The sequence below is a fragment of the Megascapheus bottae genome, chromosome 16, assembly GCF_031878675.1.
Source record: "Megascapheus bottae isolate mThoBot1 chromosome 16, mThoBot2.hap1, whole genome shotgun sequence".
In the NCBI taxonomy this organism is placed as follows: Eukaryota; Metazoa; Chordata; class Mammalia; order Rodentia; family Geomyidae; genus Megascapheus; species Megascapheus bottae.
This window is the reverse complement of record NC_143524.1, coordinates 34,855,195-34,871,225: the sequence shown is the minus strand read 5'-3', so window position 1 is coordinate 34,871,225 and position 16,031 is coordinate 34,855,195. Positions and strand designations below refer to the sequence as shown.

General features: G+C 45.8%; 1 protein-coding gene across 1 annotated transcript in view; it reads left to right on the top strand.

Annotated features, from left to right (window-relative positions):
- Spon1 (spondin 1) overlaps positions 1 to 16,031 on the top strand; it is a 259,657-nt gene that overhangs the window by 228,543 nt on the left and 15,083 nt on the right. Inside the window, exon 7 of the mRNA XM_090348107.1 lies at positions 9,623 to 9,687. Within this exon, the coding sequence (XP_090204233.1) occupies positions 9,623 to 9,687 (65 nt within the window). The remainder of the gene's footprint in view (positions 1 to 9,622; positions 9,688 to 16,031) is intronic.

Sequence of the window (16,031 nt, the reverse complement as noted above, 5' to 3'; positions counted from 1 at the left end):
CAATCCCCCCGGCCCTGCTAAAGCAGGTCACTTTATTTTTTGGTTTTGTTTTTGAGATAGTGTGGCTGACTTTGGCCCAGGATGATCTCAAAATCAAAATCCACCTATTTCTACCTCTGAAGTATCTGGGACTTGAGGTGTGAGTCCTGCTTCCAGCTTGTTAAATTCTTAAATATTCTTCCAGAGATATTTTGTATAACTAGAAAAGTATACTCATTCTTTCCCTCTCTACCTATTTCCTTGTACAATGATAGATAATTATACAGTGGATTATTATGCGAACTGTTCTATAGTGTGCATTGTAAATTTAATATATCTTAGACTCAGTTGTAACATGGTTCTTTCAGTATTGAAATCAAAGACCATAGAGCACCATAAAAGCAAAGAAGATTCCAAAATGTGTGTGTGTGTATGTGTGTGTGTGTGTGTGTGTGTGTGTGTGTGTGTAAAAGCAGTGGTCCCAACTATGTGGCAAAGCTATACAAATAATTGAATAATTGATGATACCTATTGGGTATCCATTGTAATAATATGGGCCATTCTTTCTGCCTTTTTCTTCTTGCTCTCATTTCTTAAAATATGGCTGTGCTATCTTTGTAAATTCTGAAGACCTCGTTTTAGTTTGTAAAGTTTATTTTCATTTTCATGGCGTGCTTTCCTGGCCTATTTCAGATACATTAGCATCTATGTCTTAAAACTTCTTGAATAATCTTTTGTCACTGAAACCTTCCCCCATGACATTTAAAACTGAAATATCCACCCTGTACCCAACCATCCTCCTTGTCCTCTTTTCCTCTTCTATGTCTCCCAGGAAAACAGTCAGCTCTAAAACATTCCACGCTACAGTTTGGACTTGAGATGTTTCCCCCTCCCAGGCCCATGTGCTGAAGGCTTGGTGTCCAGCCTCTGGCACTATGGTATGTGGTGGAACCTGGAAGGAAGTTGGGTCCTTGAGGGATATGAGAACCTCAGCCCCTTCCAATCTCTTTAGCATCTTGGGCAAAATGAGGTGAGCAGGCGGCCTTCTTCATCACTCCCCACGCCCCCACCACCATGACGTACTGTGCCGCCACTATCCCAAAGCAGTAGCACAGGCAACCACAGACTGAGACCTCTAAACTGAGAACCCAGTGTCCCTTTCCTCTTGATAGGTTGCTTGTCACTGATACTTTGTCACAATGAGGGGAAACCGAGCCACACACTGTGTAACTTTTCATTTGTTCCCATCTGCCTCCTGCTCTGGAGTGAGAGTTCCATGAGGACAAGGCAGGTGTCTGTTTTCTCCTGCGATTTACCTCTCTATCTGGCACAAATTAGGGCTCGGGCAGTAACTCCTAGATAAATGAATCTTCTCCAGCAGTTCCCAGAGCCATGGCACCCACATCTGCCACATACTGCCTTCCCTTCCAGCAGTCCTTTCGAAGCTGAGCCCTCCAGGGCCTAGTCCAGCCCCCACCTCTCCTCATTGGTTTCAGGGGCCCCCTCCCTCCCTTCTGTGCTGGGTTATGCCCTTCAAAAGACAAACTCTCCAGCTAGCACATGTGCATCTTGCTACTGCCATTTTTTCTTGCTTTGGTTTTATAGAAAGAGCTGTTTGGCCTTGTGGACTCCACTGGTCACCTCTTCTTCCTTGAATTGCTTTCAGTGCTGCTTCCAGTGGTGCTTAGTGGGCCATGGTGGCTGCAGAGAGCAGGCAGTGAGGTATACATAGACCGAGGGAAGTCAGGATGGCATGGCAGCCACACAGGGCGTCCTCTCTCTCTCTGGCCATTTTTTCTGAGCTGCTCTCTGCCAGGCCAGCTGTCCTGTGATTCTCTTACCTGCTCACCTCCATGTTTATGGCTAATATTTGTGTCTCTAGCTTCGGCCCCTCCCTGGACTCTAGCTTCATAGATCCAGCTGCTCCTTTTCTCTCCCTCGGAGTCATCCTTGAGCTCTCTAGTCTACCTTTAACATCTATGTGGCTTGCACCTCATGCCTACACATGCACACGTGCACACACCCACACACACCCACACATACACACACACACACATACACATACACATATACTGCACTTGCCCTGGGCTTTGCTGGTTCAGTGGCTTCCTGACCTGTTGTACTTTGCTCTGCCTTGGCAGACAGGAGGCCCCTTTAAAAATGTAAATGAGGTCACATTCCTCCTCTGCTCACAAGCCTTCCCCCTCGTCCAGGACAAGTCACTCTAAAACCCCCTGGGAGGACAGCAAAGGCCAGAGGCTCTCTCTAGCTTGTCATTAACTAATGGTTTCATAAATTAATTCATTATCCATCCCTTAAACAGTTCCTGCATGCTTTGTGCAGGCCAAGCCAGTGCTGGGGAACAGGGAGGGCGGCGGAGTCCCTGCTCTACTGCTGGCTTTAGACATAGGCTATGTCTTCACTGGAGGGTGGAACTGGGGAATGGGGGCAAGGAGCATTAAACCCTGTGTCTGTCAGATCACAGAGGTCCCCTATGGCAGGGTTAAGGGCTCTGAAAGGGACCCTGAAGACCCTTAGTCCCCTTCGGGCTTTGAGCACCAACCACCAGTTCTAGGCCGGCTCCCTCTTCCTGGGCTCTGGCTCCCTTTCCTGGCAATCATTCCTGTGTAGAAGTAGGCAGTCCCTCCCAGCATGTCCTCTCCCATGATGCCCTCTGCTTCTGGCCTGGTACTGTGGTGTTCCTAATGATAGCTATAGACGATTGTGGAGAAGAGAGGCACACGAAAGTGCAGTGGCACACGAAGGGCATAGATGTTCCATGCTGTTGGCCTCTTGAGACCCAAGAGAAAAACCAGCTGTCACAAATAAGATGCACAATGTGATTTAAAAAAAAAAAAAAGATTTTAAGATCCAGAAGAAAACAAAGCCAGTCTTGGCTTCGACTTTAGTAACCAAAAAACAAGCTCCATCAATGCTGTGTGCAGGATAGAAGGTCAAGGGTGGTGCTAAACCTCAGAGCCGCCCCCACCTGCTTGCCAGGGACAGCTGAGTCTAGAAGGATAGTAGACCAGGTCACCTCTGAGGGCCCTTTCTCTCCAACTTCACAAATGCCAAGCTCCTTCCCCCAACCCATCTTGGGAAAATTGTTATCTATAAGCATTATGCAATGTTCCCGTCGGAATTACAGGCTGTGTTTGAGAAGAAATAAAAAGAAATTGAATTTGAAATGCTTCTGCACAAACACATCATCTTCTTGTGGCTCTGTTAATGGGCTTCAGCTACTTTTCTGGCTTTGAAATAGCTGATCAGACAGCAACTTGTGATGCCAGCTGCTTTCCCAGGGGACACTGCATCCAATGGGCACTTCCTGGCCCAGGACCTCACTGGGGTGTGCCCCTGACGCCCTCTTAAAATTTGCCACCCCCAATGTGGCCTCTGTGTGCCATCCCTTTTTCTCCTGCCCAGTGAGGCTGACCTCTCATCTGCTCCTCCTAGCCGTCAGGTCTGTTTGTGCCACAGGGCTCCAGATCCATGCTAGGCTGGTGTGGGGCAAGTGGAGCAGGGCACCGAGCCCATCCTAATCCAAGCCTTGCACTCATTTATCGATTATGATCCCAGCACACACCTACACATGGACAGGACAGCAGTGAGCTGGACAACGACCCTTGCCCTACCAGAGCCCCCTCTTAGCAGAGAAAAAGAAGAAGATGATGAAACAGTAAAGAAACAGAATACAGGAAATTGGACAGTGACAACTGTTGTGGAGAAAAGATATTCAGCTAGAAGGATGCAAATGGAGGGTTGTGGGAGGGAGGAAGAACTGCACTGGTCATTAGCGAGCTCCTGAGAGGGTGATGTCTGAGCAAAGCCTTAGAGGAGCCAAAGGATCTGGATGCTAAGATCCGGGAGAACGGCATGCCAGGTGCAGGAAACGGCAAGTAGAGAGTCAGAGTGTGCCCAGCCTGTCTGAAGATGAGCAAGGGGTCTGGAGTGCTGAAGCAAAGTGAGCACAAAGAAGAGCAAGAGTCTGGTCAGTGAGGTCACAGGAAGGGGAGGCAGAGCCTGAAGGGAACTTGGAAGGTAGAGTGAGGTCCATCTTCCGTAAGATGTAAGGGTGATTGTGACCAGAGGACCAGGATGAGAACTATGCCTGCCACAGGAAATGTGTGTACGGGTTCAAGATTCGGTCTGAGGCATAAACTTCATCATCTGAAATTTTATCTTGTTCATCATGGTGCCTCTGTGGACTTTGTTCTGGTGAAGACTTTCAGCCACCACAGCATGGTGGCTGGCAATAGAGAGGGCACATGTAAGAGCAAGGCATCCCGTGTGTGTGTGTGTGTGTATATAAATATATATATCACTATTCAGGAAGACAGAAGGAAACCAAGTAGGCCCTGCTCAGGCATTTCTCTCAAGAACTAATCAGGGTCCAGTAAGAAATTCCTTAATCCCTTTAAAGGGCATCCCATTTCCTCTCACTGGGCCATGTATTCTAAAAGTCTACATCATCCCCTAAACAGCACTTCCCTCTGGGAGATAGCCTCCTCACTGCCAAACCCCAGAAGGAGGTGAGGGAGTCGAGACCTTCTAGGAAGCCCTTGTGTTCATATAGGGAAGCTACTTGGCAACTTAGGCCAGGACAGAGATGAAAAGGTGATGGAAAGTGGTTGGATGGTGAAAATATTCTGAAAGTGGCGTCTACTAGATGTACCGATAAGAGTGTTCAGAACATCATCATCACCATGTAATGGGAGTGGGAAGAATGAGACATGCTGGATTTGGGAGGGAAAATAGAGTTTGGTTTCAGACACAGTGTTCACTTTGAGACCCTAATTAGCTATGCAGATGCAGTTGTTGGGCAGTTGGTATGCAGGTCTGGAGTTCAGAGTGAGGTTGGACAGAAGATCAAAATCTAGGAATTGTCAGCTATATATAAAATGAAGGCACAGGGTTAGACAAAATCATGAAGAGGACCAAATGCTCAATCCCAAGGACACAAGAAAGAGTGGCCAAGGAGGGCAGAGGGAAGTGAAGAGGCAGCAAGCCCAGAGCCAAGGGAAGACTGTGTCAAGAAAGAGGGGGGTGATGGCTATGCTCAGTGTCACAGAGTGAGGACAGCACCCACTTGTTGGCCTTGCTACACAGAGATCATCTGTGACTTCAACAAGAGTGGCTTCAGAAGAGAGGCGAGTCTTCACCTGAGAACCAGGGACCGTGTACTTGCCTTCCTGAGAGGGACACAATACAAGAGACCATGGGCAAACTGTAAAGTACCACCAGATAGGAGTCGTCTGGTTTTATTTATGATCCAATAAACTCAGAGCCTGCTGAAATGATGGGAGGCTACTGCTGGCACAATTGATTTTAAAGATGCTTACAGCCCTGTTATCACCCCATAAAATGGCTCATTTCCTGTGCTCATCAAAGGACACTAGCAAGGGATGCAAAAGTTACCTTCAGAGCTAGAAGTCAGTGGGTGATCAGTGGGAATTCTGGGAGAGCTGAAGCAAATAACAGAACCAGACAGTGCTCAGTGAGCTTTCCAAGTAAGATGCCAGGTATGTCAAAGCAGAGGCTGCCAAACCAGAGTTGGCCAAAGCTCTTCCTGGTACATGAACAAAGTCAGGGAGGAAGATCAAGGAAAGAGAAAAGGGATTAAGTTCAGGGTCAGACATACTTGTGTTAGAATCCACTATGGTGGGGGCCGGGAGTTTGGCCTAGTGGTAGAGTGCTTGCCTAGCATGCACTAAGACCCAGGTTCAATTCCTTGGTACCACATACACAGAAAAAAGCCAGAAGTGGTTCTGGGGCTCAAGTGGTAGAGCTCTAGCCTTGTGAAAGTCCAAGGACAGTGCTCAGGCCCTGAGCTCAAGCCCAGGACTGGCAAAAAAAAAAAAAAGAATCCACTATGGTGGGTTTCTTGACTGCAAGACTGTGTGGGTCAGGGGACTGAGCATGAGGAAGCAGCTTATGGTTCTTGACTAGGAGATTAAGTCAAAGTTTAGGAGTGCTGAAGGTGCAGGGACAGAGGGAGAGCTGAGGTCAGGTGGGGCTAAGGTGATAGACTCCACCAGGGGCTTTGGTTGCAGGCGTGGCTGAGATGTGTGGAGGTTGCCCTGGGTGGGAGCTTGGTCTGGAGGCCATGGGAGGGCCAGTGCAGGGTGAAAGCCCCATCCAGATTCACATCCTTCCTCTCTGCCCAGACCTTCACTCTGGATACTGATGTCATTTCTGCCTCCAGCCTGTCCCTATGATCTGACCACAGCCCAAGCCTATTGGGGGCTGTGTTTTTCCCAGTGGTCACCCTCCTAGCCACGCGTTCCAAGTACAACTGTCATATCTTCCAACATGTTTACCTAAAACACGAGTGACCTCAAGTTTCTTTGGGGCTTTTCATTTTAATTGGCATATCTTTGCAGAAGCATTAATGTCATCCAAAGAAGGCATGTACTATAAATGCCTTGAAATACTTGGTTTACAAAGGGTCCTGTGGGAGATGTAAAAGGGCTCTAAGGATCCTTGAAAGATCCTGTCTGTGCCTTCGAGACTTGTTAAAACAAGCTTTCGTTTAAATGTGATGTGTGAATTGCTTGCTCTGAATTTAAGTCCTCTTGTCTTCAGGATGGGAATACCCAGCACAGAGTGACTCCATCCTAGCCCCACCAGATGTTCCTAGAGACTCAGAGTTGCCAAGGGGAGGAAGTTCTCCTAACTCGGTGTATTCCTCAGTTAACAGTGAGCCCTAACTTCTGTCCTCAGACAGTGCCACTCCCATGTGCCCTCTGTGCAAACGTACCCCTGGTGGCTAATCTTCACAGAGCACGACCTGTGTGCCAGGTTCACACACTTCAGTCTACCACTCATTGCCTTTCCAACAGTTACGATTTCATGCCAGGGCCAGCTACTTTTGACGTAAATGTTCCAGAATATTCCTTTCTTATATCAGTGAGTAATGCAAAAAGGAACAGATACTGTGTAACCCCTAAATCAAGCAAGGCATAGCAAGAAGCTGTAATTCTCACAGAGGTGGGCCAGCCATCCTGGGAGCTTCCATAAGTCTAAAAATACAGATGGAATTTCATCGCTGTAAATAAACACTAACGGAGGGCCCAAACTACTGTTGTTGACTTATATACTGTGAAAGTAAAATCAATATGTCATTAGCTGGGACCTAGAAACCAAGATTTAATTGTAAAGCAAGGTGAATCCGTACAACCAGCTATCTCGGTAGCCACCTCAACTATACCCGCATTGATTTTTTTTTTAAGTGAAAAATTTCTTCAAGGGCAAAAGAAATGTCAGCAAGAGTATCTCATTATTTGAATAGCCTTAGATTTTATTTTTATGTCTTGACCTAGCTTGCCATAATTTGAAGATCTCTAGCACTTACAAAAATTCAAAAAAGGAAGCCTGTATCTTGATATGTACCTCAGATACAAATATCTACTCTATATCCCATGTATCATTATACATATAGTCTATGGCATGTAGTCCTGGAAAACCTCCCAGGATATGATATGAAGGACAGTATTAAGGTTAAAATCATGGTGCAGAACAAAGCATTCACAATGATGCTGTTTTTGTAAGAGGAGCTCTATACAGTGCATGTGTGGTTGCATATGCATTATAAGATACCTGGGATGCTAGAGCAAATGGTAATATTCTAGAGAAGGAGGAGGCAGAGCAGTTAGATGTTGAAGTAGAATTTTAATATACACATGTGTCCCTATGATGCTATTTTTCTGGAATTGAAAAACAGTGGGTAAAAAAAGTAGACCAGGCCAGGCGCAGTGGCTCACGCCTGTAATCCTAGCTGCTCAGGATGCTGAGATCTGAAGATCAAGGTTCAAAGCCAGCCCAGGCACAAAAGGACCTGAAACTCTTATCTCCAGTTAACCTCTAGAAAACGGGAAGTGGGGCTTGGCTCAAGGATAGGGAGGTAGCCTTGAGCTGAAGAGCTCAGGGACAGTTGAAGCCAGGCTGAGTTCAAACCCCATGACCAGCCCCCCCCCCAAAAAAAAGCAGATCAGGGCTAGATGATGGTGGCCGGAGGAAGTTGGTGGCACTCAGCGTCAGGCTCAAGTGGTAGGTGGTGGATGTGTGCCATGATCCCAGAAGCGACCACAGGAAGACTTGTAGGATTCTAGGGCCTAAGAGTTCTGTGTGGACATGGGAGTTACAGAGATATAGAGCTGGAATTCAGGAGAGAGAGAACTCCTGTTCACCTCATGACTTCATAGTAAACAACTTTTCTACAAATGCATTAGGAGGAATACATTATAAACACATTTTCCTTGCAAAATCTAACCACTCAAGTGAGATTAGGAAATATATTCTATGCAGACCTGTGAATGCTGGGGGCAGTCTGTCTTCAAAGATTCCTTCCTTCTACCAAAAGCATACACCCCAAAGAGCTTTGTTGGGGGAAGAAGCTGTGGACTCTGCCTTTTCCCTATAGCCTGGCTCCTACCCTTGCCTCATCCAGGACCACATGCAAGAGATTCAGGACAAGCTGGATCTGGCCCAGCTCCCTTCCTCTCAGCGGCCACCATTCAGTGACCCCCTCCCCTGTGGCAGCCAACGGGCTCAGGACAAGAAGGTGTTTTATAATCTTTGGGCCAGAGCCTGAGAAAACACCTCGGATCTCTTTCCCTCCAGTTTTCTCAGGGCTCTGGGGGTTTTGGACACGTTACCAAGCTAAGGAAAAGCTTACCAATTCATCCCAAATATTTTCTAGGCACCTATTGCTAAGCACAGCTCTGACGACTAGGGCATAACTTTGAGCTAGCCAAGAAAGTCTGTGCCCCCTGGAACTCAGGGATCTGTTCAGTTGGCAGTAGCTGCCTTCCTTTACCAGCTGGTGATATTCTGGAGTTTGCTATGCATGATGGACAAGGGTGTGAGAACTCTGCTGGGCCCAGGCCAGAGGAAGGGGCAATCCAAGACCAGTGGACCCCCTCTGAGGAGGGCAGTGCTGCCAAAGCTGAATGTGAACCTGCATGGCCCTTCAGCCTTGCAAAGATCATGATACGCTCAACCCCACATTTAATTAGAAGTAAAACTCACCAAACCACCAAGTAAATTAAAGCAAGAACAACAAAGTTCTGGGTTTGCTTCCTCATATGTATGCCTTAATGCTTCCCTCCAAGATGCTAATTATCAATCCTGACTCAAAAAAAAAAAAATCCTCGAGTACACCCCCATCAGCTTTAATGGTGGCATAACCTAACATAACCAAGTAGACCAGCATGAGTCCTGAGCCTCGCTTTGGTTTACCTCTCTGTCCAGTCAAATGGGTCTCCACAGCAGGAGTCCCAGCATGACAATCTTTGTGTTTCCACTGCTGGCAGCATGGCAGCATCTACTGACCGGGCTGACCTGGACAAAGAACACAGGACTCAGCCTCTCTGGAAGAAAGTGGGAGTCTGACCAACCATGATGAAGTCCAGCTCTGGCTACATGGGTGTGGGGCCGGACTGAGCAGAGGAGAGGCAAAGATGGGGCCCACGGGCCCTTCAGTGTCGGCATCATCAGTGCCACCTCCAGGTGTGTCATTGAAGGCCAAGGGCACAATGGCCCCACGCAGGGGATTGACAGTAAACAGTGTCACCATGCTAAATCGATCTTACTACCAAGAACCTAGTTCTCTTCACTGAACATCTGTGGTTCTTTTTTGCAGAGTGACGAGGTCCTCACTGTCATCAAAGCCAAAGCCCAGTGGCCAGCCTGGCAGCCTCTCAACGTGTAAGTAGCACAAACCTTGGCCCTCCCCTAACCTTGTCATGGAAGCCACTTAATAGCTACAAAACAGCAGTTATGCCATTAGAATCAGTAATGCCTCTCAGGTGAACAGGTGAGATGTTGCCCATGTAGAGTTTGTTTTTTGTTGTTGTTGTTTTGTTTTTGAAATCTGGGTTGTTTGGGGTTTTTTTTGTCATTTGCTTCTTTTTTCATTTTTGGTTCTGAAGATTGAACCCAGGACATGATACTTGCCAGGCAAGGGCTTTTCCCAGCCCAGACAAGCTTTGTATTGTTGTTGCTGTAATTATTTTGCCAACCTCAGGTTGGAACCCTAAGATTTGCTTGCTCAGGGATAGCACTGTACCACTTGAGCCACAGTGCCACTTCTGCCCATGTGTTTTATATATGTTTCTGTCCTCCCCAAATGTAGGCTGTTTCCCCAAGTGGTCCTCTGCCCTGAGGACCTAACTCAGATATAATAGTCAATCATTACAGATTTATTCATGCCCTCAGCTACAACAGACTGAGTGCACATTTATCCTCAGAGCACACAAGTGTATTCAGTATAAGCAAATTTGAGTTACAGAAAGCCAGACATACTCTGGGTCTGTTCTCTGTCACCATCCCTTCCCTGTCTATCCCTTGGAGTCCTCAATGACTCGGGGTATGTTGATAGTTCCAAACTTCTCGAGATGGATGGACATATGCATGCATGCATGGCTACATAAATGGATAGATGGACTAATTCACAGATAATAGCTATAATGGCAACATCCACTGATTTCTTGGACACTTCTCCGTGGATCTTCAGCTCATCATGTTCAATATGGAACACCTCACCTTCACCTTTGGAAACCCAATGGTTCTCTTCTGTGTAGGAAACATCAGAAGTACAGTAAGTTAGGAAGTCTGGTTTCTTCTACTTTCTAATTTCCCAAAAGAGCCCAGTCCTTCCCTGGCCATTCTCCCACCAATAAACAGAACTAGTGTCATCTTTTCATAACTAGCCTATTTGGACTCTTTCTTCTTCTATAGTCTCCCTCTTTCTGATTCCACCTACACACTGTTACCAAAGTAATTTTTTAAAGAATCCAACTTGTTATGTCTTTCCCTTCTTAGAATCCTTCCCTGGCCATTATCATCTAGGATCAAGTCCAGACTCCTTCACTCATCCTGACTGGACACAGCTTGTAATACACATAGCCTCTATTCTCGTGGGCTCATTCCTTGCTCTATACCACTCTGGCCACTCTCAGTTCTGTGTGGTTTCTTGTTTAAGCTTTGATTTTCACTCATTCTTTAAGGCCTGGAGATGCCCCTCAGGAAGTGGTTTATGACGAATGGCTTTGCTAGATTCTCCAGAGGGTAGTCTACAGCCATTAGCAATAGTATTAATGTGGATAATACCAGCATGGGAAATAGGTGAAATCTTGCTCTGTGGAAGAAAAACCACACCCAACATGTTAAGCACAAATAAGAGCACCACCACTCCCCGCCCCTGGATGGGACAGCAAGAGATAAAGGCCACACATACCTGCCTAGCTAGAAGCAGGGAAAACTGTTACCACACATCTGATGTCCACCAGCTCAACTACTGCACAAACTAATGAATCATCCTTCATCATGTGCCAGCCCTATACATACCATCCCTCCACTTTTGACCATCCAAACTAGAGTAGAGAGAGATAATAAAAAGAATTCTGTCCCTCCATGACTTCCCTTTGCATAAATCCAGATGGCACCATAGACACAGAACCATTCAATATTTAATATCATCAGGGCTGCCCTATATGCTGTAGGCAGGTGAGTGATAGGTTGAGTTCTGAAAGCCCAGTGAAGGGGGCACAGCACAGCCTAGGGGTGGGGAGAGTTGACAAAGGGAGTCCATGCAGTAGGCACATGGCTGAGTCTGGAAGGATGCTCCTTGCCCAGAGGCAGCCCAAGTGGCTGCGTAGAGACCTTTTAACCTGCTAGGATCTCCAGCCTTGCTCTGGGTCCTTCACACAGACCTGGAACTGCACCAGCACAGCAGAAACCCTCCCCAGCCAGGAAGTACCTTTCTCCCTCCAGAGAGTGATAGAAGACAGGGCCTGCTGCCCCGAGCTCTTTTCTTCTAGGTAGGCATTTGCCCCTCATCCTCATCTGTCCAGAAAGCACCCTGTGAACTCACATCTCTGTATGTAACTGATATTCTTTAACAACTAGGTCTCCCTGAATCTTGTCTGCTCATGTCCCTCATCAGCTTTCCTCACATTCAGGCTCTCAGGCCTACATGTATAAACCCCTCACCTTTGACCCTCTTGAAGTGGGTGGATGGGTCAAGAGCAGCAGGACCAAAAATTGTGGATTCCCCTTTGTACACTGCTAATGAGTTTTTATACCTAGAAGAGTGTAAATGTATAGAAAAATGTAAACTGAAAAGCCCAATCCACTCAGAGACCAAAGAAGTGACCAAGAAAGAGAAGAGATTGAAACTTTTTACTTAAAATACCTATTATGTACCCAAGTACCACATTAGGTACTCACATTTGTCGTTCTATATAATCCTTAAATAGCCTTGTGTGATAACCCCATTTTACAGATGATAAAACTGAGACTTAGTGCTTCTATGACAGGTGCAATTCTAGGTGAACCAGAATGCCACCATATCCAGCTGACCGATTTGAATGCCTTGTATTTTTCTTTGGGGGGGAGGGGAGGCATCAGTCTTCAGGCTTGGACTCTGGGCCTGGGAGCTGTCCTTGAGCTCTTCAGCTCAAGGCTAACCGCCCTACCCCTGGAGCCTTAGCACCACTTCTGGTTTTCTAGTGGTTAATTGGAGGTAAGAGTCTCATGGTCTTTTTTGCCTGGGCTGGCTTTGAATCTCGATCCTCAGATCTCAACCTCCTGAGTAGCTAGGATTACGGGTGTGAGCCACTGCACCCTGCTCTGCCTTTACTCCTAGGATAACAGGATCCTTCTGGTTATATAAGAATTTAACCACACATTTCTGAACCTCAGGGCAAGAGTATTATGTTGTATTATGATACAACATTGAGAGTCACAGAGGAATGGGAGACAACCAGTGCCCAGGGCATACACAGACAGGACTGCTAAGAATAGAGTCAGGGGCTTAAGATAGAGTTGCAACAAGATCTGACATTTTATAGTGAAGACTGTGCCTGCAAAGGAAGCAAACAAGGAGCAGCAAAGAGATTCAGAAGGAACCTGGTACCCAAAGAGAGTTCAGAAAGCTTAAATGACAACCAGGTCTGATACAGCTGGGCAGTCAAGGAAGAGAGCAAACGCTCTTGGGATTTTTTTTTTTGACATAAGGATCACCTTGACCTTATGGTGAATTGCTTCTGTAGTGGAATGGAAAACTTCATACAGTAGATGCAGTGTGCACAGAGAATGAGCTTATGGAGTCAGCAAGTATAGACAACTCTTCTGTGAAATTTGCTATGAAGGATGAAAGCCCAGATGGCAGCTTACAAGGGAATGAAAAGTAATGGAGTTTGTTTTCTTGAAATTTGTGCCTGTGTGTGTGAGCCAATACTAGGGCTTGAACTCAAGAGCTTGGACAGTGTTGTTTAGCCTTTTTTACTCAAGGGGAAAAAAAAAGGATCCCCACATCCCCTTTTAGCTTTTTGGTGGCCCACTGGAGATAAGAGTCTCATGGACTTTTCTGCTTTGGCTGTCTTTGGATCAAAATCTTCACATTATAGCCTCCTAAGTAGCTAGGATTAGAGGCATGAGCCACCAGCTTGTTCCTCTGAATAACTGAGAGAAACATTTGGGAGCACCTTCCCATACTTCACCCCTCCCTTAGATTCTCTGAGACCCAGTGAAGAGAATTAATGGCAGACACTCAGACCTTCCCAAGATGCAAGCCTCTCCACTTGCTGCTACCAGCTTGTTAAGGGGGAGAAGGAATTTTCCTTTGATTTTTCCCATACCCTCCGCTCTCCGCTCCTCTTCCAAATCTCATTAGGAAGTCAAATTAAGATGACTACACGCAGCCAAGTTTTGTTTTTCAGAAAGTCTTGTGCCTCCTCCTAGCACCCACGGATGGAGGTTAATGGGATTGCAGGCCTCCTCAGTCCACTGGCATGCCAGGGTGACCTACTTTGTGAGGTCCTGCCCGCGGAAACTGACTTGTTTTTCAATGATCTCCATCTTTATCCCCAGCGCCACTTCTCAAAGGACAGCCATGAATGAACAAATTAGTTGCCAACTTGTTTAGCTCAATAAATCAAGCTGTAGCTCCGACAGCCCAGCATGCAGGTAAAGACAGGAAAGACAAATTCTAAGCAAAAGCCACATCCTTCACCAGTTCCTCTAGCACGTAAGTGGAAAATGTCCACATTTCCTGCAAATCAGCTCTGAATTTCTGTCACTCGGGTCCTGCAATGAGGTCTAATTGCTAAAAGAATTACTAGAATTTTTTTAAAAATCATTCTGTCTTATAATGAATCCTGAAAAGACCCTTAAATTATTTTTAGCCACTGTTTAGTTAACATGTGATAGACATGTGATACTTGTGTATGTGAGGACAGTGGAGTAGAAACATGGTCACCTTCTCCAGAATTCGAAAGCCACAGCTCCTCAGGAGACCAGAGGCAGGCATCTTTTAAATCAGGCCTGAAAGTCCCTGTCCCTCCCTCCCTTAGCACTTGCCCAGATACATAGATATACTCAGGATGATAAAGGAAGACAGATCTTGAACTGGAGTAGCAGGTACATCAAATGTGCAGATGGACCTAGAGTACTAAACATCCTGATTCACGTTTTTCAACATTACAGAAACCTCACCCAAACCTTTCTCCACCAACCAGCACTTAAGGTCAGTGAATGGCTTGGGCGCTCCCTTGTGGCTGAAGTGAGTTTCTGCAACTTCAAAAAAATGGTTTGGTCAGAGAAAATGAGACACAGAAAGCAACTTATGAATAGTTGAGGAAAAACCCATGATAGTCTCCTGGCAAGGAGCTGTAATTTCCACACACAGACTAAATCTCCATAAGGAAAAAAACCCTTTCTTACTACCTTTCTTCTGTGGTGTTTTGAGTTTTGTATGGAAAAGTTACATGGAAAGCTTCACCAAGTCCTATCACATGCCAGTCACAAACAGCATTTACCCCACAATAAAATCTTGGGGTACATATGATGCTCTCACTTTTGAGATTATTAACTGCTAAGAAAGTAGGTGAACCAAGACTCAAATCTGGCTCTTTCCCAGTGTCCTGCATTCTCCCCTGCACCCTGTCTGCTGCCTCATTTGGGTGGAAAAAGAAAACATTTCTACATGTCTTCATTTTTTTTTAATTTTTTTCATATGAATTGTCTGTTTATAACTATATTGGAATTGTGGTCTTTTCTTAAAGTTTTGGATACTCTTTAGTTACACTTGACTGAGGTATTTTTTGCTAACACCTGACAATTTTTCTACAGTATAGATGTAAGGTGAGCTCCCTGACCTAAGGGCTTGAGACCAGAGTGCTGTGGTTAGCACGTTCAGTGTCTCCCAAGGCCTTATATGATAAAGGCCTGGCTGCCAGCCTGTGGACCTGTGAGAGGCTGTGGAACCTTTAGGAGTTGGAGTTGGGCGGTGGGGGGGGGGGGCGCGGCAGCTTACTTGAAGATTAGGTGCTCAGAAGTGTGCTTCTAAGGGATACTGGGATTGTAGTCTCTTTTGTTCTGTTTCTTGGATTCTATGAGGTAAGCGTCCTCCTCTGCCATGATTCACTGTGCTAGCACAGGCCCAAAGTAACAGGGCCAAGAAGCCAGGACTAAAATCTTGAAAGTTATTTATCAGGAACTTTTCTGCCCTGGCTGGCTTCAGATCTCAGTCTCCTAAGTATTATGAAATAATACTTAGCTGAGCAGCACTCAGCTATTTCTGAGTATTTTTAAATGTATAAGATGTCTTGATGGGAACCAATTGTCAACATGAAAATTTTACTCTTCATATGGGTCTGCAAGGAATTTTATTCAAGTTCTTTTGTGTGCTAGTACTGTGGTTTGAATTTAGGGCCTCATGCTTTTACTTGAATTTCTAGCTCACAGCTAGCGCTCTACTATTGAGCCACCTACAGTCTAGCATTTTGCTTTGGCTGGTTTTGTACCTTGGTCATCTCTCTTGGCCTCCTGAGTAGCAAGGATTGTAACTGTGAGCCACCAGTATTGAGTTATTAAATATTTTCGATGCACATGCATTTTTGCCTGTCTTATGATGTCCGGTGTTAAGATTTCCACTTGTGGTGTCCTGTTGATGCCCAAAAAATTTCACATGTTGGATTTTTAAATTAGGGATATTAATTATATACTGTTGTTTGCTTTTTAACTTTATTCTCGGGGTGATATTCATG